Source organism: Gekko japonicus, unplaced genomic scaffold, assembly GCF_001447785.1.
Source record: "Gekko japonicus isolate JY-2015 unplaced genomic scaffold, Gekko_japonicus_V1.1 scaffold88, whole genome shotgun sequence".
Lineage (NCBI taxonomy): Eukaryota > Metazoa > Chordata > Lepidosauria > Squamata > Gekkonidae > Gekko > Gekko japonicus.
The window spans coordinates 1,351,177-1,376,397 of NW_015160209.1; the positions used below are offsets into that span (position 1 = coordinate 1,351,177).

The 25,221-nt window shown below is 41.2% G+C and overlaps 1 protein-coding gene across 1 annotated transcript in view; it reads right to left on the reverse strand.

Moving 5' to 3' along the window:
* The window catches only part of CSPP1 (centrosome and spindle pole associated protein 1), a 75,374-nt gene that overhangs the window by 3,459 nt on the left and 46,694 nt on the right, over positions 1–25,221 (reverse strand). The window contains exons 21-30 of the mRNA XM_015408976.1: positions 23,085–23,234; positions 14,203–14,301; positions 12,496–12,562; positions 12,242–12,365; positions 11,318–11,457; positions 10,866–11,000; positions 9,571–9,617; positions 7,572–7,635; positions 6,283–6,389; positions 4,078–4,228 (exon numbers count right to left, since the gene is read on the reverse strand). Coding sequence (XP_015264462.1) covers positions 4,078–4,228; positions 6,283–6,389; positions 7,572–7,635; positions 9,571–9,617; positions 10,866–11,000; positions 11,318–11,457; positions 12,242–12,365; positions 12,496–12,562; positions 14,203–14,301; positions 23,085–23,234 — 1,084 coding nt within the window. The remainder of the gene's footprint in view (positions 1–4,077; positions 4,229–6,282; positions 6,390–7,571; positions 7,636–9,570; positions 9,618–10,865; positions 11,001–11,317; positions 11,458–12,241; positions 12,366–12,495; positions 12,563–14,202; positions 14,302–23,084; positions 23,235–25,221) is intronic.

The window sequence follows — 25,221 nt, forward strand, 5'->3', positions numbered from 1 at the left end:
AGTTCTCAAGGAGAAAATGGCTGGTTTGGAAGGTGGAGTCTATAGCATTATACTGGTCTGTAGTTCCGCCACTCCTCAAATCCCACCCTCCCCAGGCTCCACCCCTCAAATGTCCAGGAATTTCCCAACCTGAAGTTGGCAATGCAATTTCCTTCCCACCTAACAGCCAGCCTACCTTTATCTGCCTCTCTGTCTTCAGCTTTCCGTCTCCACCCCCCTCCCCCACAGCCTCTACCTACGAAAATTACAGCCTTTCTCCACAGTGGGGATCAAAGCAGCTTACATTATTCTCTCCTCCTTTTTATCTGCACAAAAACGCAGTGAGGTTGGTTAGGCTGAAAGTATGTGACTGATTCAAAATCACCCAAGTCAGCTTCCACCGCAAGATGGGGATCTGAACCTGGGTCTCACAGACCCTAATCTGAAGCTCTGTTACATCACACTGGTTTTCATAGGGTGGCTGCTGATCAACTGTGGCAAGCAGCCGGGCCTACTGGAGTCATGCAAATCAGGTGGTATCAAGTTACCCAGAGGGTGCTGCTTATGGATGCCAGCTTCCAGGTGGGATCTGGGGATCCCCTGGAATTACTGCTCATCTCCAGACTACAGAGATAACTTCCCATGGATAAAACTGATGCTTTGGGGGGTGGAGTCTATGGCATAGTACCTCACTGAGGTCCCTGTCCTCCCCAGGGTCCTCCCCCAAATCTCCAAGAGTTTCCCAGCCTGGACCTGGTAACATTACCCCTCCCATCCCCTGCCAGTGGCCAGTGGGGACCTTGCAACCCTAGACTGCTGCCGGGCCTAGAGTTACCAACCTCCAAGTGGGACCTGGAGATCCCCCAGAATTACAACTGAACTCTAGACAGCAGAAATTTGTCTCCCTGGAGAAAATGGCTGCTTTGGAGGGTGGACTCTGTGGCATTATACCCAGATGAGGCCTCTCCCTTCCTCAAACCCAGCCCTCCTTAGAGTCCACCACAAAATCTCTAGGAATTCCCCAGCCTGGCACTGGCAACCCTTGTCAGGCCTGGCCCCAAGGCTCCCTCCCTGAAAGACCAAAATAAGCCTGGAAATGGCTCTTCCCCCTCCCCCTGCCTTTTACTGAGAGAGCCATTTGGAAACACACACCCCAAAACGTTCTAACCTCTCACCACTGATGTCTGGAGTAGATCCCTGCAGAGGCCATTTCAAAAAGTACTGGGGGGAATTCAACCATCCCTGAGGGTTTCCCCCCCACTTTTTGGATTTTTCCTGCAGACCAAAGAGTCTCTTGAGTCTGTAGAAAAACCTGTTGGGGGAGAGTGAGCCCTCTGTTGGTAGAAATAAGTATCCACACAGAAAACTGAGTTTGGCTTTAGATATATAGATTGTCTTGTAATATATTAATGTTCTGACACACTTAATATTTCCTTTTCTTACAATTTCATAATGTTTGGGAACTCTTCAGATGGCAACCCTGGTAGTTTACAGAGCAATATGACCAGAACTCCATTCACTGAACACAGCTTTCCTAACTTTCCCCTCCCACTGGATCCACAAGTGGCCCATAAAACACTGTCCCATCTCCAAGAACAGCACTGGGCACAATGCAAGAGTCTGCAGTAGAACAAGAGAATCAGAAAAATACCGTTTCTCACAAATTCAACACTGTGTCCTTTTGCCTGTGGAAAATTGATTATAATCATACATTATTTTTCTAGCTGTGTTTTATTTACTTTGAAACTTAGTCCAGTTTCAAAGTGAAGAATAAGCTATTTGATACCTGACCAGGGACAGCCTGGCCATTTGAATACTAGCCACACTTCAGCAAGGACCCTGCATTTGTACCTACAATTTTGGTGTGATTTCCTAACACAAACTAATATCCTCATTCATTTCAGAAAGGGAACTTTTTTAAAAAGGACTCAAAAACAGGGTTGTAGTATACACACAATGTATTTCCTAACATTTCATTTAAAGTGGGAGCCTGTGCTCATATGGAAATCCATATATACACACATATGTGCCTTTTGAAGTTTGGGATTACAGAACTAACTCTACGCAAGTGAAACACCTACATTTTATGGTGTTTTTGCTTTGAACGTGAACATAATTTTAAAACACAGTTGTTATACACAGTTGTTATAAAAAGATTCAGGAAGCAACAATTATTTTCAGTCTCTCTATACACCAACCCAGAGAATCATAGAAGGCTGTAAGTAAACTGCCCTGTTCACAGATAAAACTGAGAGCATACAGGATTCCTTCCCCTGGCCACGAACAAGATACCGAGTTGCTGGATGCTACCTTTGCCTCCCCCAAACACAAACAAGCTTCTGTGCACACCTAGGAAAACTCATCTGTGAACAGAAGCATATTTCTATAGAGACTGTATCTGCTGCACTGGGATACAGGTCTCCAAAAAGCATTTTCAAGTATCTATCTAAAACATAAAAGGCCAATTCGGCCAGTTACTCACCCTGACCATCATTTCCTTTCTACAAAGAAAATGTCAAAAATGAGTCCGAATTTTGGCGACACAAAATGCTAACCTATCAAGAAAGAATACACAATGTGGGGAAATTATTTAAACATCTTTGTTAGCTTCTATGCAGTATGGCAGCAATACCAGCAAGAACTTTAAACAAAATAGTTATTCCCAGTTGAATCCTAGAGTAACCAGCCTGCAGTATGTGTGCCACAGTAAGAAGTGCGTGGCACAGCTACAGCAACTGGGGGGGGGGGGAGTTCTACAGACCCCTAAGTAGAGGGGGCACCAGCAGTGAAGCAGGAGGCACAGAGGAAAGGGCACCAGCCTTTTCAGTCATGAAAGGGAGCCTTCACAGAGCTGGTGCTGCCTCCTCAGCACCCCCTCCCCTTTGTTCTTCCTTCCTCCTTTGAACCCTGGGGCTGCTGAGTGCGAAGAGAAAAGAAAATCTGCATCTAGCCTTTGTTCTTCCCCAGTGCCTCACAGTGCATCAGAAGTGGCAAGCAGTAAGCGTAGGTTGGGACAGGGTGCTTCAAAATTCTCTCCAGTGTTAGGAGGATAAGCTTTAACAGTCCCAATACATAGCAAGATGGCAATGTCTATTTAAAGCTGGAAATCTAGACAAAACAGGGAAGGGGCTTCTAGCTGTTAGAAGCAGTTTTTTCCCACTCTTCACTTCTCCCTATCTGAATTCCCTTGGCCTCTCTGGCTTCTCATCATTTTTGTTATGCCAACACAGAGCCTAAAGTAGGAGCCCACCTACTCCTACTATCATGTTTGGTGGACTTGTACTGAAGTGAAACAGTACTGGAAGGAGGTTCAAGAGATGTTAATTCAAATAACGGATATGCAAATTCTGCTAGCTCCAGAGATATTTCTTTTGAACATATTCCCTGATAAATGGAAAAAAGATGAAATGTATGTAGTATTACATCTAGTACCAGCAGCGAGAATAGTGCTTGCAAAATTTTGGAAAAATGAACAGGTACCGAGCAGATGGGACTTTATCAGTAAAGTTATTGAAGTGGTAGAAATGGATAACTTAACGAAAAAAATGCACGGCAATATGAATTCAACGTTTCAAAAAGTCTGGTCACAAGTATATAAATGGCTGGATTATAAGGTAAACTCATAATTTGGGTCGGGAAGTGGTAATTCCAGAAATAGAAGGGAAGTTAAAATATCTGTTTTTGTGTTATATGTTAGGTGTTGTTGGTTGTGTGAATAGAATGAATGTATGTGTATCTGTTTGATAACAATAATAATAAAAATTCTGTGATTAAAAAAAAAAAAAGCACAGAGCCTAAAGTATGGCTTCATGACTCCACCTGAGAACAACTTGGTCCACACATCAACAGCTCTGGATTACTTCGATATGCAGTTATGAAAAGGCAGCAGAGCGTTATTTTTTGCTGGCCACCAAATCCCAACTATGAATCTTCAGACCTTCCTAATCATTAGTTGTGCCACCTAGACTTCTTTTCTCATTTTATATTTACAGATTAGATTCTTCTACCTTATCTGGAATTTCATATACTGTGAATGTGCACAGGAAGTTTGGGTTCTGTCAATATTGCTTTTAAATAGTAAAAGGAAGGAAACCATACCTATGTGAATAGCTTTCTTCTGTAGTTCATTCAGTCTTTGCAAGCGCTCTTCATTTCTGGCTTTCAATTGATCTATATTGAGACTAGAGCCTGAGTACAGAGAGATGGTGTCAGGCTGGAGTGGTGGAGTCAGCCTAAGAGGTACATCACCCTGTCAATGTATGGAAAGATGAGAAATAAGTGCATTAGAAGGTTGTCTGTATTATCTATGGGCATCTTCACCCAAACAAAACACACATACTTCAACTGAAAAGAAAGTGAAGTTCAGTCCAGACAAGACTGAAATGATGTCGGTCAGTGACACAACTGCTCAAGAACGGAGGAGCCAGCCTGCCCCAGAAGGGAACTGCACTGCCCCAGAAGGAACAGGTTGGGGGGGGGGGGGGGGGGGGGGGGTTGCCGCTGAATCCTGGCCTGCAGTTGGAGGCCCAAGTTTCCTCTGTTGCATATAGTGCCTTTTATCAGCTTCAGATGATATTCCACCTACAGCCATTATTCAAAAACATGACCTGGCCTTTGTGATACAGGCTCTAAATAATCCTGGTTAGATTACTGTAATGCACTCTATGTGGTGCTCCCTTTGAAAATGGTTTGGAAACTCCAACTGTTCCAAAAGTGACAGCCAGGCGACTACCAGAGGCAGGATACAGGGATCACATAACTCTCATGATCAAAGATATGCACTGGTTGCCCATTGATTCCTGGGCACAATTCAAAACACTGTTTCTGACGTCGAAGGCCCTCTAGGGCAGGGGTGTCAAACTCATTTGTTATGAGGGCCGGAACTGACATAAATGAGACCTTGTTGGGTCGGGCCATGTGTGTCATAAAATGTAATGCCAGGTAGCGGAGATATAAGCTTTATAAAGGACACAAAGGGGTTTTTTTTTTACTTGAAATAAAAACATGCTTAAAACATTAGTACTCTTGCAATATTTTGTTTATTTAACAGTGTCTGGTAACTGACACCTCTTGCTCTGAATTATTACATCAAAATGTCTGTGCCATTGCAATCTTGAGTATGCTGTTCAGGTGTGTATCTGTAAGTTGTAAACCTACAATGACACAGCAGCAGCAGAACTGGAAGAAGCAGCAGAAGACAGCAAGTTTCACTGCAGGCCTGATAGAAGCCCTCTGGGGGCCTGATCCAGCCCCCTGCTCTAGGGCTTGAAACTAGAATACCTAAAAGGCTACCACATCCTCCTGTTTTTCCTAGCCCACCAGCTAAAATATATCCCAGAAACCCTAGTCTCTATGCCCCCACCTGGAGGTAAGGCATTTGGGGACCAGAAACAGGGTTTTTGCAGCAGTAGCACCTCACCTGTGGAAAAAGGTACACATAGCACCTACATGACTGTCTCTCAGGTGACAGGCCAAAAACATTTCTCATTACCCAGGCTTTTATTTAAAGGAGCAATCTTTTAGCAACACTTTTATAACTTGGTTTTTAGCCTGAAAACTCTTTAGAACTCATTTTGAGCTACTCAGTGTTTTATTGTTTATGCTCTGGCTGGGTTGTAATGTGTTTTATTATGTTTTATTTTATACGCTGCTTTGGGCAAGTTCCCTGTAGAGGAAGGACAGAAATATTACTGAATGAATAAACACACTAGAGTGAAGGAAATAGAGTTGGAATACTTGTCATATGTACTTGTCACCTGTTCCCATGCTGCTCTACCAAACTTCTGTGGTATTAAGCGGCTGTAATATTTATTTATATATCCCACATTTCTTCTAACATGAAACATAAGGCAGGCTACAGAGCAACATAGATTTTTAATGAGCTTCCGTCCGGGTTCCAGTAACATGCTCTAAAAGGCAGCAAGAGGCCAACAGCATTATTTTGTCATTAGAATTTACATTTAAACATCCACATCTGTCCATTATTTGTCTAGATATAGAGCTAGATAAAGAGTTTGTATTCTGATTCTATATGACTGTCCCTTTGCTGCAGCACATTGACCTTTTCAGAACTGAGGATCACTCAAAACCTGGCATCCACAGATAATCCAGTATATATACCAACCAATGACAAACCGAAATTTAAAAAGGCATGTTACCCTAACCCAACTGAAGTTAGTTGTGCTTATATCCCACCAAAAACTAATGACATGTTCACTGCAATTAACTAAAACCCCACAGGTATCAATAAGATTTATGTAGGACTTGCTTCAACCTGCTGGAGGGCCCTGACATTTCTATTACCTTTTTCTTCTCTCGCCTCCTTTCCCTTGCAGACAGAGGTGGTGGTGGAGTGAAAGTCACAGAAAAGTGAGGTACATCTAAAGTAGGAAAAGCCTCTCCATCAGTAGCTAGAAAAGGAAAATCCCAGAATTTAGCACATACTTGGATTTTTTAAAAAATACCCTCAAGACAGTGTATACCAAGAGGTATCTACTCTTCTAATTTGAATATGCAGGGCTAAGTGAAGCTGCACTCAGGATCTTGCCTGTAAGCTTCCCACAAGCAACTGGCCAGCCATTGCAGGCAACAGATTGCTGGACTAGATGGATATTGTCTAATTCTGAAAATATTCTTGCTTTATTCCCCAAATGTCACCACCACATCTTGTTAACAAGATTCAATACATTGTCAACATCCTGTGCAAAGCAAATTTTCATACTCATACCATCATTCTTGTTATTTATATTACCTCTAAAGTCTCAGTATAAAATGAAGACATGGGTTATAAACCAATGTTGTGTAATGGACAGAGTTAGAGACTTGAAATAGGGTGATCCAGGTTCAAATTCTCTTTCCACCATGTGTTCACTGGTTGAGATGGGCCACTCATGCTCACAACTGTGTGAGGAGCAGGCAAGGCTCGGAGACTAAGGGGTGGGGGCGATCACATATACAATGATTATTCATCTACCACCAAACTGTCCCTTGTGGCTGGCCCTGGCCCTTATACTCACATTCTGTCTTTGTCATGGAATACTCTATATCTCTGTTTACGCAACAAATAAAATGTTAATCTCTCTATAAACTCAAGCATACCAATTAATGCAGACCATAAACAGGAAATACAAATATTTCAAGGGTCTCAAGATCTAACATTTCTCTGACACATAGTCCATCAGACCTGGAACCTGAGAAACATTCGTTACATTTTCATCTCAAATAGTTCTTTTATACTATGAAAAGACTTGGTATGGAGATTGTCAATAAATCACAGATATGGGGGAGTGCGAAGCATACTAAACATACATTTCATTTTCTTTAGCAATTCTAGTTCACATTCTATAGTATGTTCCTTTAGGCACTCACTAGTATTTTAAATCCTCCTTTTCCTACCCTCTTTCTACTTTGGTCTAATATTTATTGTCATCCAATTGCTGCATAATTTTTGAGCCATAGACAACAGGTCAACACATTTGCTAAAACTCAAGAATGTTAACTAGCTATGATAAACTACTCACAAACAGAAATACCAGGCTCCTTGAAAAATCTGTAATGAACAGTACCACTGAAACATGTATATCTACACTCACCAATAAAAGCACTCTCAGACTCCAAAAGTGAGTTTTTCATAAATTCGTTGGAGTCATCTCTGATCTACCAAAGAAAAGTAAAATTAAAAAATTTAGTTCACATGAATATGGGTCACAGCAAAGAGAAGACTGATACCTTCAACAGCTCCTGTTCATTTAACTAGATGGCCAGTTATTAAACTATTTCTTACTTAACAAGTTTCTCCAATTTTACTAGCTTTTCTGATGGGAGTGATACTAGTACTGTGTAATGTAGATGCTGAAGCCTTTCAAAATGCAGACTGTTAGTCTGAAGGACGGCATTTTATAGGGTGAGTGACAGTTTAGTAAGTTAGACTTTTATTTATTTTGCCAGTGAGTCACAGCTGACTTACAACCTCTTAGGGTTTTCAATGCAAGAGATGTTCAGAGGTGGTTTGCCACTGCCTGCCTCCATGGCATGACACTAGTATTACTTGGAGGCCACCCATCCAAATACTAGCCAGCTAGTTCTGCTTAGATTCCCAGATCAGATGAGATCAGGTTAGCCTGGGTTACCCGGGTCAAGGTATTTTATAACCAGACTTATTTCCCAATACACATATTTATGTATAATAAAAATTATACATTTTTCATGTATGCCCTCCACCCTATATTAGAGATATGAACTATTAAATACAGCTTGTACTTTGCAAGTATAGATATTCCCCTAGTTGCCAGTGGAACTACATCCTGCCTCCTAGTGCAAGTTCCTCGTCCACCTTCAAAGGCTGTTTCAGGAGCCACCAGAGCCCCAAGCTGCAAATTGTAGCTTAGGTGTGGCTTGGGGCTAACTCTTTGCTGAAATGTGGGTCCCAAATACTTTGAAATATATTCCATATCCTCCATTTGAAAGAAAATATGCCCCATCTTCTGACATTCTGAACTACATGTACACTACATTTCTACTCTCTTACTGTGGACCATTTTGGAGTATACAGTGGTTCGTTTTAAAAAAAGTGATGCTCATGTGCCTCTCATGTTAACACTTTTCTAAAAGAGTAAATAAGTTCTCTTGGGTTATAAGAATACCAGATTTCCGCTTACTCTATCATAAGAAAACACCCTAACTATTCTGATACCTAGTCAGTGACGAGGCAAGCCCCAATGACAGCCAGCGTCGTGCAGCGGTTAAGAGTGTTGGACTAGGATCAAGGAGACCCAGGTTCAACTCCCCATCTTGCTGTGGAAGCTCACTGGGTGATTTTGGGCCAGCCACACTCTCTCAGCCTAAACTACCCCACAGGGTTGTTGTGAGGATAAAATGGAGGACAGAATAATGATGTTAGGCAGCTTTGAGTCCCCACAGGAGAGAAAGTGGCGTATAAATGAAGTAAGTAAATAAATAAATTTAAATGTGATGCTGACTGCAAGGAAATCACTCGTGCCATCTTATTTCAATGTTCTTATCACAGAGGCTGACTCACATGTGTCCAGTTAGCGCACCAATGGCTCATCTGCCAAGTCACAGACACATTCAAATTGCATATATATGGGCCACTGCACATTTAAACAATGTAACTTGGAAGGATTTCTTACAGCAGCAAAGTGCTTTCTCCATGGCTAACACCACATTTAAACGGGCATTATGTAAGTCAAATCATCACAAAACATTTATTTAGTGCCAAATCATATTGCAACTACAATGGAGAAACTTTTGAAATCACTACATCAATGATTATCAAAGACAGAGTGGAGGAAGTTTCACTGGGAGCAGCCAGCACAAAAAAAGGTGGCCACAATCATCTAGGTCACGGGTGTCCAAACTGCGGCTCGGGAGCCACATGCAGCTCTTTCACACATGTCGTGCAGCTCCCGTCAGAGTGGCTGGGGAAGGGGAGGGGAGTCATGCCTCCCCAACTGGTCTTCCCTTTCCTAGCCAGTGTTCCCCTCCCTGGATAGGCTGGAATTGGGGGGGGGGGAGCAGAGAAAGAATCCCCCCAGAATGAAAACCAAGCAGTAAAATCTGATTGTTCCTTACCAGTCCCCTCTCTCTCAATTTAGTGCCAGGCACATCAAAATCTATGACTATCCCTGGATAGGCTGGAATTGGGGGGGGGGAGCAGAGAAAGAATCCCCCCAGAATGAAAACCAAGCAGTAAAATCTGATTGTTCCTTACCAGTCCCCTCTCTCTCAATTTAGTGCCAGGCACATCAAAATCTATGACTATTAAAAGAAAAAGGGGAAAGGAAACAAAGGTGGAGGGAGAGAAGAGAAAATCTTAAGAATGATGACTGTACAATAGCATAATACAATTTGATTTAGAAACATCAATACCTCTTATCCATATTAAAGAAATGCATTGAAGATCAACAGCTACTTGACTGACAGTTACATGTTAATAAAAATTGTTGAGAGGGTAAGGGAAACAGAATTGAACATTTTTTTCTTCTGAACACTGAACATAACAAAGTGCTGGCCCCTTAAAAACAAACCGAGATATTATGGTATAAACTTTCATAACCACACACACAATGGCTGGGATCCAGCAATGTTCAAGCAGAAACATAAGTGGACTTAGTGCAGCTCCACTCATACAAGAGCTTGTGCAACACCTAGTGCTTTCCTCCGTGTTTGGCTGCACAATGTCTTTCAGAAACAGAAACAAAAAATTATTTACTATTTGTTTTAGGTTATTTATAATCTGCCTTTCTCACTCGGACTCAAAGTAGATAACACAGAGTGAGTCCATACAATCAACAGGATGGGACAAGCGATGGACAATGCAATAGGAATTAGGGCTGTAGAACCAACCAGGAATCTGAAAACAGGGCTGAAGCAAAGTCTATATGACTCCTGAAAAAGGAGTAGAAGGCTGGTGAGACTCTCAGGTAAGAAAAAACATCTCACAGAAGAAAGCACAAAGGTGCAAAAGCATATAAATTGAGCCTATCTAAAGTGACTTTTGCTTTGTAAAATAAAACGTTTCTTTCCAACAACTTCTGGGAAAAAAGGGAGAAACAGATTTTTATCTGAAAGTTTTAATGTGCTACTGTTATAATTGTGAGAGCAATGTCTACTCAGAATTTTATTCAGGTATATTCAGTGGGCTTTACTCCCAAGAAGGCACATTAGTATAACAAAAAAGAAAGCAAGACATATTTATTCCCTCAGTCAAACAGTACTGCCCTTTCCATACACAAAAAAGAGACTCTTGCAACAATTTATGAGAACTGGTTCACAATGGAAACATCTGACTCAGTTCCACTAGAAATAAAAAGGTGAATCTAGATGGAAAAAAAAAATAGTATGCAGAGTGACACTGGGGTCCTTACCTTCTGTATTTTTCCTCATTTTTTTAAGTTTCTTTTTCTGTTCTCTTAGCAATGCCTGCTGTTGAATGTCCAGAGCATCATCATTAGTAGGTGGATCTGGGTACATATATCTTGTCTCTACTCGTGTTTCTGAATCTAACATACAAAAGTAAGAGGTTTAAAATACATTTCATTTCTTTAAAATGTTGTGTATCATGAGAATTTTTTACATATTATATTCTGGCTGTATGGAAACATTTTTGAAAGACCATTAAAAAAACCAAAAAACCTTGAGATGTCCTGAGACTTAGTTTTTGTTACTACTACACAGGATCACAACATTTTATATATGATGTCATACACAGTAATGAAAAAGTATAACAACCTTCATTTGGTTAAATTCTTTTACTTTAAAGCTGAGGCAATGACTGGGGGTGTCATTTTGTATCCCCTTTATTAGACAGACAACTAACCTTTATATTTAAGTTCATTAAAGTCACGGATGTTTTGAAGACTGATAGGATCAGCAACATCCTTTGATGAAGGTCGCCTGACTGGAGCTTGCATACGAAGTCTGGCCATCTCAAATACATCCATACTATGTTTCCTCCTGCTGAAAATGATGAAAACCATGTAAAAGTAATAATCTAGAATAAATATCGTAGGGCAGGGTAAGCACAGGCTATTCTACAGTACTACTTTGTACAGAGACCGACAGGTTTTCATTCAATAAAACCAAATGTTGTCAGCTAAAACAATTGGCATGGACATATGCCAATATGCTGGTGGCCAAACTTTGAAGGAAAAGATCAGTACAGTAACTTATTACATTTATAAAATAGCTCATTACATTTGTAAAACACATCACAATAAGCTGGTTTCATTTTCATTAGACAACATGTAAACATTCTGCAGACCAAAAGAGCAACTGGCCATGCTGCTTCAGTGCAGGGTCTAGAAGCCCATACACAAAGATCGCACAAAGAGCGTTTTTAGGCACTGTCAGCTTCTTCTACAACTCAGCTCAAAGCCAATGAAACAAGACCATGGCCTTTTAACCTCAGCTCAGTCCTAAGTCTTGCATCAGGAAAAGCAGTATAAAAGCAGTATGTCAAGGTAGCTGTTGCACTGCTATCTTTCTTCCTTGTGATACAACAAGCTACAACAGATAGCACAAAAATGGCCAGGTGTCACCTACAGATGTCATATAAATTTAAGACCACACAGTGCAACAAATCAAAACTTTCTTATCACACCATATTAGCCTTTTAATTACCATTTCATTTTTTGAAACATTTATTTCAACTGAAGTCTTGTTGAATTACACATTTTTTTGCCCCAGAGAAAATGCATGCATTTCAACACAAGCCTTACTACACAAACAGTAAAATCCTCACCCTTTTGTGGGCAGGTCATCATCATCACCATGTACTTTTAACAACTGCTCCTGCAGTCTCCGCTCTTCACTGCGCAGCTGTTTCCTCATCTCTGACAGCTCGTTTATTACATTCTTCTTTTCTTCTTCAGCATGGGCAGAAAGAAAAATGGAAACAGAATGTGATAGACCAGTATCTGCATTCCTTTGAGAACTATCAAGGAAGGGTCAGCCAGGAACACCACCCAAAAGTGCTAAAATGTGGCACACCCTCACCATCGGCACGTAGCTGGTTTCTTCTAGCTGGTACCGGAGGAGACGGAACTCTGGACTGTGGATCATCCTAGTAAACATTATTTTTAAAAGGTAAACACTTTTTAAAAAACCAAATCAATAAAAGGGGAGACAAAATGGCAACACAGTGATTCTTTTGTTCAGGTATCCTAAGAAGCATTAAACTAGTGCCATGAAACTGTGACTGCTTTAGGCTGGAGTTTCTCACACATGGTAAACTCCAGGGTGATTCAAAAACACTCCGTTTTTTTCTTTTTCAGTGTAAAGTTCACTGTTTTTAAAGTTATAATATACACCACTTACTATCAAAGAACCTGTCCCTCCCATAAACCAACCCTCTTCCATAGTCCTCAACAGAGGAGGAGAGGGGAAAAGGAGGAATAAAGGAGAGAGAGAGAGAGAGAGAGAGAGAGAGAGAAATAAAGAAATACAGCAAAAAGGGGGTTTATGTGAATCTTATCCATCAGGACCACTAATTTCACTGGGGAAAATACATGCATGACTAAACATCTCACAGTGAATGAACCAATGCTCTACACTTATTTCTAAATCAGTATGAGACAGGAAAAGTAACAATATTTTGCTACAGAACTGAATAAACTGACTCCAAGAAGGGTTTTTACCCAGAACACAATGAACTGTAGGATTACTTTACAGTAGAAATTGTTTCCTAGCACTGGTTAAGGCTCTCTCCTCTAATTTCTTATACTTACTGATGCATCCTTCCATATTTTTCCATCTCTCAGGTCATTTAGGTTACTACTGAGACTATTTACAGAAAATCTATACCTCTATATGGCACTGGCTAATAACTGACAACATTTGTTCTTCCTCAGACTCAACAGCCAGCTATGCACAAAACAGAAATCTCTCTACTTCAAAATGTTTATGCATTCAAAATGTCTTTTAAACAGTGATTCATCTTTGGCACCAAGAAGCCTAGATGCTTTTTTACATACTTTATTCCAGAAATTATTCCCAGTATGATGAAATCATGATTAATTATTTCCAATATGATGAAATTCAAACAAGGGTAGGGTTTTTTTTGGAGGATGTACTATATCCACTAGCTCCCATGACCCAGGTATCAGTTTAGTATTAAAACTCAGTAAAAAAATCTTTTTAGTTGTAAGCCACTTCAAGCAGGACTCTGAAGAGGCATTATAAATAAACAACAACACAGAACTGTGTTCTCTTCGGCACTCAGTATCAGTTTGTTTGCAGCCATATCCCTGAAGAATGCACGAAAAGTTGAAAAAGCAGCAAGGTCTACAACCACTGCAAATCATTTATATCACACCACGAGTATGGTAACTACAAAGTCCAATGCATACAGAATACATTCATTCAATCTAGTGTCAGTGTTAGGAGCTAAAACTATATTAACTGGTGGAGTCTCTGTACTAGTTTTGTTGTTATGGATACCGTAGGATAAAGAGTTGTAATATTTTTATGATTTTCAGGAAAGCTCTAAAGCATGAATAGATGGGAATCTTCACACTAAGCATATGGGTAATAATCAAAGCATGGTAAAACAGAGGACAACAATATTATTAGGATATTATCAACAATTTAGATGCCAAGCCATACACTGTTATTTTTATTTTTAGATCTGCTTTTGATATTCTATCAGAAAGAGCAAATGCTAGAATCTATGTGCTGATTATACTTGAATAACAAAATGCGTACCTGCGTATAGTAAGACATACGGCTTTCCACCAAAAATGCCTTTTCTTCTTTTACCAAACCCCTATTTGGAATGAGTGGAGAAAATTGTCTGTCCAAAATCTGAAAAGAAGAGATACACAAAAAATTGAATTCCTGTATTAGTAGTTCAAGAGCTTATCATAAAAATAATGGGACACCAAAGAACGCTGTTAAAAACAGGTTTCACTTAACATCTGTTCCCAATACAGGTATGCTGCTTGGTCCACCCCAAAGTTAAAACCAGCCTAACCTTTTAAGGCCCTTGCTGTGCACTGTATGAAGAAGTTTACCAGACAGAGGAGGAGGTAATACTCAAAGTGTTTGACTAATAACAGATGATATGTGAATGAGATTAGCACAGTATGTAAAAAGTAAGAGAGAAGTGCGTGATTGCATGAAGGCCATACAAAAAAGCCACATCTGTGCATTTATACAGGTCACCACTTCTAAATTTTATATTCAGCTGTTTTAATTAACATTCTGTTTAAACACTAATGAATGTATTTTTAACGAAACTATAACGAATTGACACATCCACAACTTTTTGTTCATCATTTTCTTAAGCAAAGATGTATCCTACAAGTGCCTTTAGGCCAAATATTCAATATGAGGATATAAACACTGGGAAATGCAACTGTAGCAGCAAACCCCACCCCCTTCCAAGTATCCATATATTGCTAAAAAGTGAAGTATAGTGGTTCCTAGGCAGGGACCTCAACTGCATGATTGTTATGTCCCATTTTTCAATGTACATAAGAAGGGCCCTGCTGGATCAGACCAATGGTCCATCTAGTCCGGAATTCTGTCTCACACGGTGGCCACCCAGTTCCTCTGGAGAGCCAACAACAGGGCACAGAGGCTGAGACCTTCCCCTGATGTAGCCTCCTGGCACTGGGATTCAGAGGTTGACTGTACAATTCACATACGCCACTATATGCCTGTATTCTGACCAATATGTGATTACTAGGTATGCAGAGAGGACAGGAGCTGCCACCATTAATTAAAATACAGACATTTCTACATGGGCCTTTTGAATACCATTCCTCTGAAAAGGTGAAATTAAGCAAGTCAGGAGAACAGAGTCAAAGATGGAACATTATCTCATATGACTAGATAAACAGGTCTTGGGATCATTACTCAAGAAGACTGCTAAAATTAAGGAAGATTATGATCTTAGAAGAAATTTCTGTTTCCTTTATTGTCATTTATAGAGACAAACCTGTCCATCCAGATTGGTACACTGAATGCCTTGGCCAGATGGATTGTAGAACCATCTGGAAAGCTGCGTCTGTTGAGGAAAGTTCCTGCCCCTCCCCCTCCACTCCTCACTGTTCCAGTAACTAATAGAAGCAGCACTGGAAGAATACACGATTCAAAGACTTCACACTTTCTTCAGTGACTGTTTGGGATTAATTCTAAAGGTAATATACTTCCTTTTGGAACAGCTTGACATTAGTTCAACTGGTTTCTAATTCTCAGGTTGCTTCCACATGGAAACTGCTACCTGTTTTGTTCTCAATACTACTGAGAATGCAAAGGCATCTGAAGTGGCTACAGAACCTCCACACCAGGGTTATTTTCCATGATTTCCCCTTATGCCAGCCATTTCTTACCCCTGGCTGCTGGTGGGTTTGTTCTTCTTTTATTGATAGTGAGTATATCACTATAGCAGCATTATGCTATACACGCTAAAAAATAAAAAAAACTTACCAGTGGTGGTAAAAGGCAATGGCAGGCATGACAGGGAAAGGGGGAAGAAATGGCAGGAGATGTAGGCAGGGAGTTGCAGAGATCTGCACCTTCCCAACCAAACAATGGCCGGACATGCTTTTAGCATACCCTTTCAGGAAAGATCGGACCAAAGCAGGTTTGGGAAACTGCACAGCAGAGCTGGGGGAAACCTAATAATATTGTGTGGAAGCCCCCCACTCCAATCCACTCCTCTTTGGGGGATGTGGGCTATGAAGCAAACCCTGCATGTGGAAACAATCTATATTTCCACCCCTGGCAAGTATACCACTTCATTTATCACAACAAAGACAAAGTTGTCCCTGACATAAATGCAAACATTTCAGTGTGCCAGGGAAGATTTCTCATTAAATACAACTCCACAGCTCCTTGTCTTCCTCTTCCCAAAAGGATAATTGCTTTGATCTTCTAAGAAAGTAGCTTTTCTGTGCACAGAGCCTCAAAGTAGCTGTAACTAACAACATTTCTATGTCTGTTGTACTTTTGAAAACAGATCTGTATTTCCAGATTATATGCAGTAGCAGGCATCAAGAACACAATGACTGCAAGAAACACTGCCCTGTATCTGGCTGGTTAGTCATGTTGGTCTGAAGCAGTAGAACAAATTTAGAGTCCAGTGGCACCTTTAAGCACATAAGAACACAAGAGAAGCCAATGTTGGATCAGGCCAATGGCCCATCCAGTCCAACACTCTGTCACACAGTGGCCAAAAATACCAGGTGCAATCAGGAGGTCCAGCAGTGGGGCCAGGACACTAGAAGCCCTCCCACTGTTGCCCCCCCAATCACCAAGAATACAGAGCATCACTTGCCTCAGACTGAGAGTTCCTATCTATACCTTGTGGCTAATAGATACTGATGGACCTCTGCTCCATATGTTTATCTAATTCCCTTTTGAAGCCGTCCATGCTTGTAGCTGCCACCACCTCCTGTGGCAGTGAGTTCCATGTGTTAATCACTCTTTGGGTAAAGAAGTACTTCCTTTTATCCATTCTAACCTGACTACTCAGCAATTTCATTGAGTGCACACAAGTTCTTGTATTGTGAGAAAGGGAGAAAAGTACTTCTTTCTCTACCATCTCTATCCCATGCATAATCGTGTAAACCTCGATCATGTCACCCCTCAGTTGTCATTTCTCCAAGCTAAAGAGCCTCAAGCGCTTTAACCTTTCTTCATAGGGACCAACAAAGGTTTATTCAAGGTATGAGCTTTTGTGTGCATGCACACTTTTTCAAATACATTGGAATGGAAGATAGAGTTCAAACTTACAGACAGAAGCTGAACAGCAAATTAACATGTAACGTGATGAAGATGTTTTAAAATATGCAAAGACAAAACTAAATAACAAGCTAAAATTAGTAATATTAGTCCGGTTTCAGCGACAACGGCGGCACCGAGCATTTCTCCGTGCCTCCGACTGTACTCTTGCTTGGATTATAGAGAGGAAACGAAGTTCGTTCCTCTCCAAGCTCTCCCGGAGGGAGGCTTGTGCAAGGTGGGCTCTTCAGGAGAGAGACGGCTGCGGCGGCGGTCGTTTACGACCCTGAACTTCCACCGAGGCGACCAGGCAAGATAAGTGGGTGCAAGTACGCTTGGAGCCCCTAGCTGGTTCCGGAGACACCGAGGAGGGGCATCGGCAGAGCACTTACCCTGATCTCGGCATGAAACTCCGTTTTTCATTTTTGCTAGTTTGAAATCCCCAGAGGCGGCTGGAGTCGAGGGAAAGGTGATCGGAGGTTGCGGAGAACGGCTAACGCCCTTAGACCAAGGCAGCGGATTGCCGATGGTCGGGATTGAAGAGAACTGAGCGGCTGGGTGTTGACAGTCCACGGCGTCGGCGGTGAAGGGACAGTGAAGCGGAGGATCGCTGTGTCGCTCCGTTACAACTAGTTTGTGTGGCTACAGTGTGGCTACGGTGCGGCGTGTGAATAGGCCTAAGTAAGGCGATAAATTGTGGCGTTCCTTTTTTTTTTTGGTCTGTTTGTTTGTTTGAGACTGGGCATGGCTCGGAGAACACTCTGTTAATCGATTTTTCGACTATCTACTGATAGAGCCTGCCAGTGTACAACACAGACAATACCGACAGAAAGAAGCGAAGGAGAAGAGAACTGACAAGGGGACAATAAGGCTAAAACTACAATTTTAGGATTGAAAGAAGAAGAAGAAGAAGAGGGGGGGGTAAAGGAACTGTGTTTGCTCACACGGGGAAGCCTCGAACAAATGATATGATTGGCATGATTGGCATGACTGGCATGAATGGTTTGAATGGTACGAATGGAATTAGTGAGAAGGGTGTCTGCTAGAAATTGAGTTAAAAGGGGAAGCGAAAGCGGACTGTTTGTGTGCACGTGTTAGTTAGGGTATAATACAGAAGGTATAAAGAAGGCTATTGAACAACTGTGTAGATGTCCTGGTGAACCCCTATAAAGTTGGTTATGTTGCGGGGCATTGATAAAAGAATAATTTAGGAGGAGATTAGGTGTTTTGTTTAAACGGAAATTGTGTTGCAAAATACTGGTTTTGGGCAATGTTGGGACCTCTTAGAATTGCCTGTAAGTCTTTATTGTGATTGGACTATACTTTCTATATCTTGTACATGGTAAGGTTACCTTTTCTAGAGTAAAGTAAAGGCCTATCTGTTTAGGGAAAATCAACGGGTAATATAGTAAAATGGCAAGTGGGGGGGGGGATACCAGGGCCATCTCCTGGTCAGGTTAAAGCTGTGACTTCGAACCTAGCACAAACAAAGGATATAAACACGCAAATAAATGATAGCATAACTCAGGCGATGCAGAATATTTTACCAGGGCTCATCACGAAAGCAATAGAACCGTTACAAACAAAATTAGATTTATTTACTCAACAGATCACTACACAAATGGATGAATTTAAAAGTCAGATAATGGAGAACAGACAAGAAATAGTTAAACTAAGTCAATCAGGGAATGTGCTAGAGGAAAAGGTCGAGTTAGCGGATCAACAGGTACAGGATCTTCAAAGTAAATATGATTCTTTAGAGGAATCCCTAATGGCCTTGGAATATGAGAAAGCAGCATATATAGTTAGACTACAAAATATCCCCGAAAACAAATCTGAAGATATTAAATAAGTTACTGTCAAAGCTCTAGCTGAGGCATTAGAGATTCCCGAAAGTGAACTGTACCAAGAAACTGAGTTGGTATACAGGAGGAATTCTGCTTTTGCCAAAAGAAACAGGGTACCTAGAGAGGTACATGTGAGATTCTATAAAAGAACAACGCGGGATAAGGTTCTAGAATTATCTCGGACTACACCAATGAGAATACAAGGCAACGAAGTTAGGGTCTTGAGGGAGATTCCGTGGCGGATAAGACAGAAGAGACATGACTAGGGGCTCTGGGGCAAGTGATGCTCTGTCTTCTTGGTGCTTGGGGGGGGGTCAACAGTGGGAGGGCTTCTAATGTCCTGGCCCCACTGCTGGACCTCCTGATGGCACTGGTATTTCTGGCCACTGTGTGACACAGAGTGTTGGACTGGATGGGCCTTTGGCCTGATCCAACATTGGCGTCTCTTATGTTCTTATGTTCTTATGACTATCAAATTCTAGCTGAACTTCTGAGAAGAAACGATATAACCTACAGATGGCTGATGCCAGAGGTCCTATCCTTTATGTATAAAGGGAAAAACCATAGACTGAGTTCCACAATGAAACAAGAGGATTTTTAAAGAAAGTATGGTCAAGACTTAGGAATGCAGGAAGAAGAAGAATCAAGCCAATCAGAAGGCGAAACACAAGAGGAAGCAGCAGGAGGAACGAGTAAAAAGCCCAAAAGACCAAATAGAGGAAGAGGCGGAAGATTTGGTACCCTAAGGGTAACGACAAGGCTACAGCTTAGGAAAGAAGAAGAACTAAAATACAAAGGAAATGATGGAAAAGAAAATTAAAATAATATCTGTAAATGTGAATGGCTTAAACTCCCCTCAAAAGAGGAGGAAGATTTTACATCAAGCCCTTAAGCTTAATACAGATGTGTTTTGTATGCAAGAAACTCACATTTAGAAAGAAGACGAAAGATTATTGGAATGCAGAAAATTAGGGAAGAAGTATGTAGCGGCCGACACGTGCAAAAAGAGAGGGGTGGTCACCTATGTCAAACATTATCTGCAACCCGAGCTAATGTTCAAATCTGATGATGGAAGAATTTTAATAATTAAAATCAGAAGGCAAAATAGAATAGCCTTAATAACAAATATATACGCCCCCAATCAAGAGCAGGGGAAATTCTTCCAAACTCTACGGAAGGTATTAATGGGGCTTTCGGCAGATGAAACGTATATAATTGGTGATTTTAATGCGGTTTTTGATTTACAGGAGGACAGGAAGAATCAAGGTCGAAAGATGACTGAGTCAAATAAACTACCTCATGCTTTTCTTTTGTTAGCTGAAGAACTAAGACTGGTGGACGTGTGGCGAGTTAGAAATGGCAGTAAGTCCGATTATACTTATTTCTCGTCCCGACACCAATCTTGGTCCAGGATCGATATGGTCTGGGCCTCTAGTACAACTCTGGCTGATATAATAGAAACGGAAATTTTACCATCAACGTTTGCTGACCATAACCCCGTTACTGGAAATCCAAGACCATCCCAAAGCAACAAGATGGACAATGAAAACATGGATGCTGAACAACGGAACTTTCGTAAACGACTGTAAAGAGGAATTTAAGTCTTTCTTCAAACTTAACTTGATACCAGAAACAAATGTGGATACTGTATGGGATGCCTTTAAGGCGTTTGCCAGGGGAAGAATGATTAGACAAGAAATTTGGTTAAAAAAACAAAGACGAGAAAAATATAAACAAATAGTAGGACAAATTCAAAAACAGGAAAAAAATTTAAAGAAGACCCCAAGCGCCAAACAATTAAGGTTAAACATAATAGGATTGCAACACCAACTGAATTGTTTGCTACTGCAAGAAATATCCACAAAAATGAATTATGCGAGACTCCACCACTTTGAAAAAGCAAACAAACCCACTAGGTGGCTGTCATATCGGTTGAGGAAAGAAAAGGAGGAAAGAACAATAAAAACTTTGAAAAATGAACAGTGAACAGACAAGACAGGTCTATCTACAACCTTGGAAAACACTCCAGATTTGCAGAAAACCTGAAATTTAAAATTATTATTATTATTATTATTAGGGTTAAAAACCCCAACATGATAAAAGTAGTGTCTGTAGCATTAAGAAACTGATCTTCTGAGTGAACATTGCTTGGCAACCACAGCATTCTAGGCTTGGTTTCTAGGAGGGGAGGGGAGGGTTCCTTTCTAGGGCTGTTTTTAGCCTTTGAGGGAGGACTCACTGGGAGCCACATCTAGCAGGAACCACTGGGTGGCTTGATACCATGCAACTTGCATGACGCACCTAGGCTACTTGCTGGTGTTCAACGGCAGTCACCCTATGAAAGCTACTATGGCACAGCAGTTAGAACTTCAGAGTAGGGTCTGGGAGAGCCAAGTTCAAATCCCCCCATCTTGCTGTGGAAGCTTACAAAGTGGTTTGGAGCCAGTCACATGTTTTCATCCTAACTTAGCTCATAGTGTTGTTGTGAGGATAAAAGGGAGGAGAGGAGAATGATGTATAAATGAAGTAAATAATTTATGGGAGGCAAATAAAAGGTAGATTGGTGAATGGTTGAGAAGGAGAGAGTGAGGCAAAGAAAGCAGAGAGGGTGTGAGGGTCGCCAGGAGGAGGAAAAGAGGAAATAGTGAGGGGAGGGGGATACAGGGAAAAGTGAGATGCCCCTCACAAGTCCTTAAGGGTTTCTTACCAGGCAAGTAGGCCTGGCCTAGTGGCCAGCACAACAAAACTGGGCCATAGTTTTCCTAGGTAGAGGCTGCTAGGGAGGGAAGAGGGAAAGCTGAAGACAGATGGGCATATAAAGGTAGGTTGGCTGTTGGGTGGGGAAAGAAGGAAGTAGGAAAAGGGGAGAGGCTATGGGGTCTTTCAGGGAAGAAAAAGAGGAAATAGTGGGAGAGTAGTAAATGAGATGACTCCAAGTCCTTGACACCCACCATTTAGATGCTACTTGTCTTAAAACTCTAAAGTACACTATTATACAATTTTTTAAATAAGAAGCACAAGCCTACCTTTTTCTGCTGATGTGTCCATATTCTACTTGATGATTACAGGATTTCGTATTAAATTATCTCATATATACTGATGCTGTTTTGTGCTACATTATTATTTTATGATATAAACTATATGACACATTGTATATGGAAAGGCAATGTACATAAGCATATCAGAAATGTGCACCTATAGCCAACAGTCGTAAAATTCCTAGGTTCTCTCTGTTCTTAGGAGTTCACACTATTTGTGGCAAGCACTGATCACATTTCTACTTGAAACTGCACATCGGTCTTCCACTGCATAAAAATTGTGTTTATAGCCAAACAACAAAAAAGTACAGTCCTTTATGTGGCTGTAACTGAAGCCCGATGAAAACAGCATTTCACTGATGCCTGCATCAAAAGTCAGCTTTTATTAACAGTTGATCAGGGCTATTTTTGGGCAGGAACACACAGGAACGGAGTTCCGGCTGGCTCCCAAGTTGGCCACGCCCAGCAGGAACTCATTAGCATAACAGGCCACACCCAACAGCAGAAACTCATTAGGATTTGGTACATTAGGGGTGTATGGCCCAACATGCAAAGGAGTTCCTGCTACAAAAAAAGCGTTTTGACAACAACCAAGGTAAACAGAATAAGAAGCAAAAGGTCAGTGTGGCTGAATGGCCACACTTCTGGTAGCATGGGGGTGCGGCCTAATAGGCTAATGAGCTGTGCTGTCGGGGTGTGGCCTAATATGCTAATGAGTTTCTGCTGTTGGGTGTGGCCTATTATGCTAAAGAGTTCCTGCTGGTCTTTTTCTACAAAAAAAGCCCTGCAGTTGATGATTCTGAGTGTCCAATACAAAGGCAGACTCCACTGCTCCACTGAGACCCCAAACCTAATGAAGTGCACTTCAGGAATGGGGAGGAGCCTGCAGATGAAGGGGGGAACACATGACACCCCATTCTTTCGATCAAAGTGAAGAATGGAACTGAAGAAATGTTCTGAATTAACACATTACCTTTTCTCCTTCCATCCTTGTATGCTTTTCTCTTTCACTAAACTGCTTAAGCTGTTTATCCAGTCTTTCTTCTTCTTCTTGCTTCTTTTTTTCTGCCTCTTTTTTCCTTTCTTCAGCTAATCGATACAGTTCTTCATTTTTTAATCTTTGCTAGAAATGTGATGCAAACACAAAAGAATGTGTGTTGGGCAAACTTCAAACTTAATTTAGTTTTCACACAGATACAATTCTTGACAGCCAGCGTTGCGTAGTGGTTAGTGTCAGATCAGGATCTGGGAGGCCAAATCCCCAGTCTGCTACGGAAGCTAGCTATGGAGCTTTGGGCCAGCTACATACTCTAAGCTTAACATACTTCACAGGAATGAAGGAGATGAAAATAAAAAAGACAACAATGTAATCTGCTTGGGTCCCTATTGGGCAAAAATGCAGGGTACAGATGAAGTACATAATAAAATTATCATGCAGGGTCAGTTTTGTGCCTGCAAGAAAGGTGTATGTGCAAAGATTTCCCTAACACTGCAGTAACTGGAGAAATCTGTACATGGAACAGGGGCTCCATGTACACACAACAGCACCCCCAAACGAAAGGAACCTAGGGACCAAGGCTATATTCTGAGAAATATGCCACACAATATGGCTTACTTCCAAGTAAATGTACTTGAGAATAGACTATAAACTTTGTGGGATTAAAGTCAAATCACAGTGAGCAACCAAAAAAATACAATCCTGTTAAGTCACCAGTTAGATAGTGGGTCAGATACAGTGGTCCATGAGCAGAAAGAACATACTTAGCACAGTTCCACTTGCGCACACAGTAGCACAACAGCTGCAGCAATATACACAGCATTAATACAACTTTTAAGTAAATAATGATATGTTTATGGAAAAATGGAATTTACAAAAAGATGTTATACATCATTTCACACAACTGGTCTCCACCTTCGCTCTCCCAGACTTACCCAAGAAGGGCTGGGCCATGCCTTGACCTGGGTGGTGGAGTGATAAGGATCCATCCCATATTAGGAACTACTCAAGGGAGTGTGGACTTGTGTGATGAGCACAGAGTCAGCAGAGATGCCTACCTCCACCTTCATCCCCAAGAGGCTGATCCCACCCAGCTGGTGAGGGGAGGGAAAAGGGAGACATGATCACCTCTGACAAGGCCAGCTAGGTCTCATTGCCCTGAGGGAGTTTCTCAGATGATGGTGTGTGCTGCTATGAGTCTGGGGCAGGCTCTGGGCCTACTCCATTACAGGGTGGAAGTCTTAAAATGGAGCTTAGAGAGCCAAGGGGGATGGGGTTAGCTGGATAGTCTCTGATAGCTAATAGATGCCAGCCAAGAGGAGAGCGAAAAAGAAGGTAAAATGGGAATGACTCTTTCCTCAAGCTTGCTCTGCCTGCACTGAGGCTGCCTCTCCCAGGGGAGTGGAATATTGGACAGCACCGCAGCACCAAAGGGGCTCCTCAGCTTCTCACATCCACACATCAAGTAATTTTGGTTTGAAATTGTATCAGAAGAAATACCTTTAGCAAAAATACAGTGACTTTCATTTAGTGCAAACAGACAGCAAAGAGTAATTTTATTTGTTTAGTAAATGTGTACGCCACCTCTCCAGACCTGCTCAAGGTAGTTCACAATAACACAAAACCAAGCAAACAAGACAATATGAACAAATTATGCCAAATTCAATAAAATGAAAAAACAAGGGCAATAAAAGTAGCCAATAAAAGTATGCCAGGACATAAAACAACATAAAGCAAGAAGAGCAGTCTAAAATGTTATTGATAAAACAGCTTAAAAAGATAGAACCCCTTAATTAAAAGCCTAAATAAAGAGCTAGGAGCTAGAGGAAAGTAAAAGAGGAGACAAGCAAGCCTCAAGGGGGAGGTTTCTTTAAATTTTAAAGATGTGTTTTATTGAAAGCTGTCAAGTAATTAATTAATTCTTTTCAGTAATGAAGTGAAATTAATGTGTGTCTTTCCAGAATCTCAATATGGATCCCTTTTTTAGGTTATTAGAGGAAAGTCCAGGGCTCTTTTTGTAGAAAAAGCCCAGCAGGAACTCATTAGCATAATAGGCCACACCCAACAGCAGAAACTCATTAGCATATTAGGCCACACCCCTGACAGCACAGCT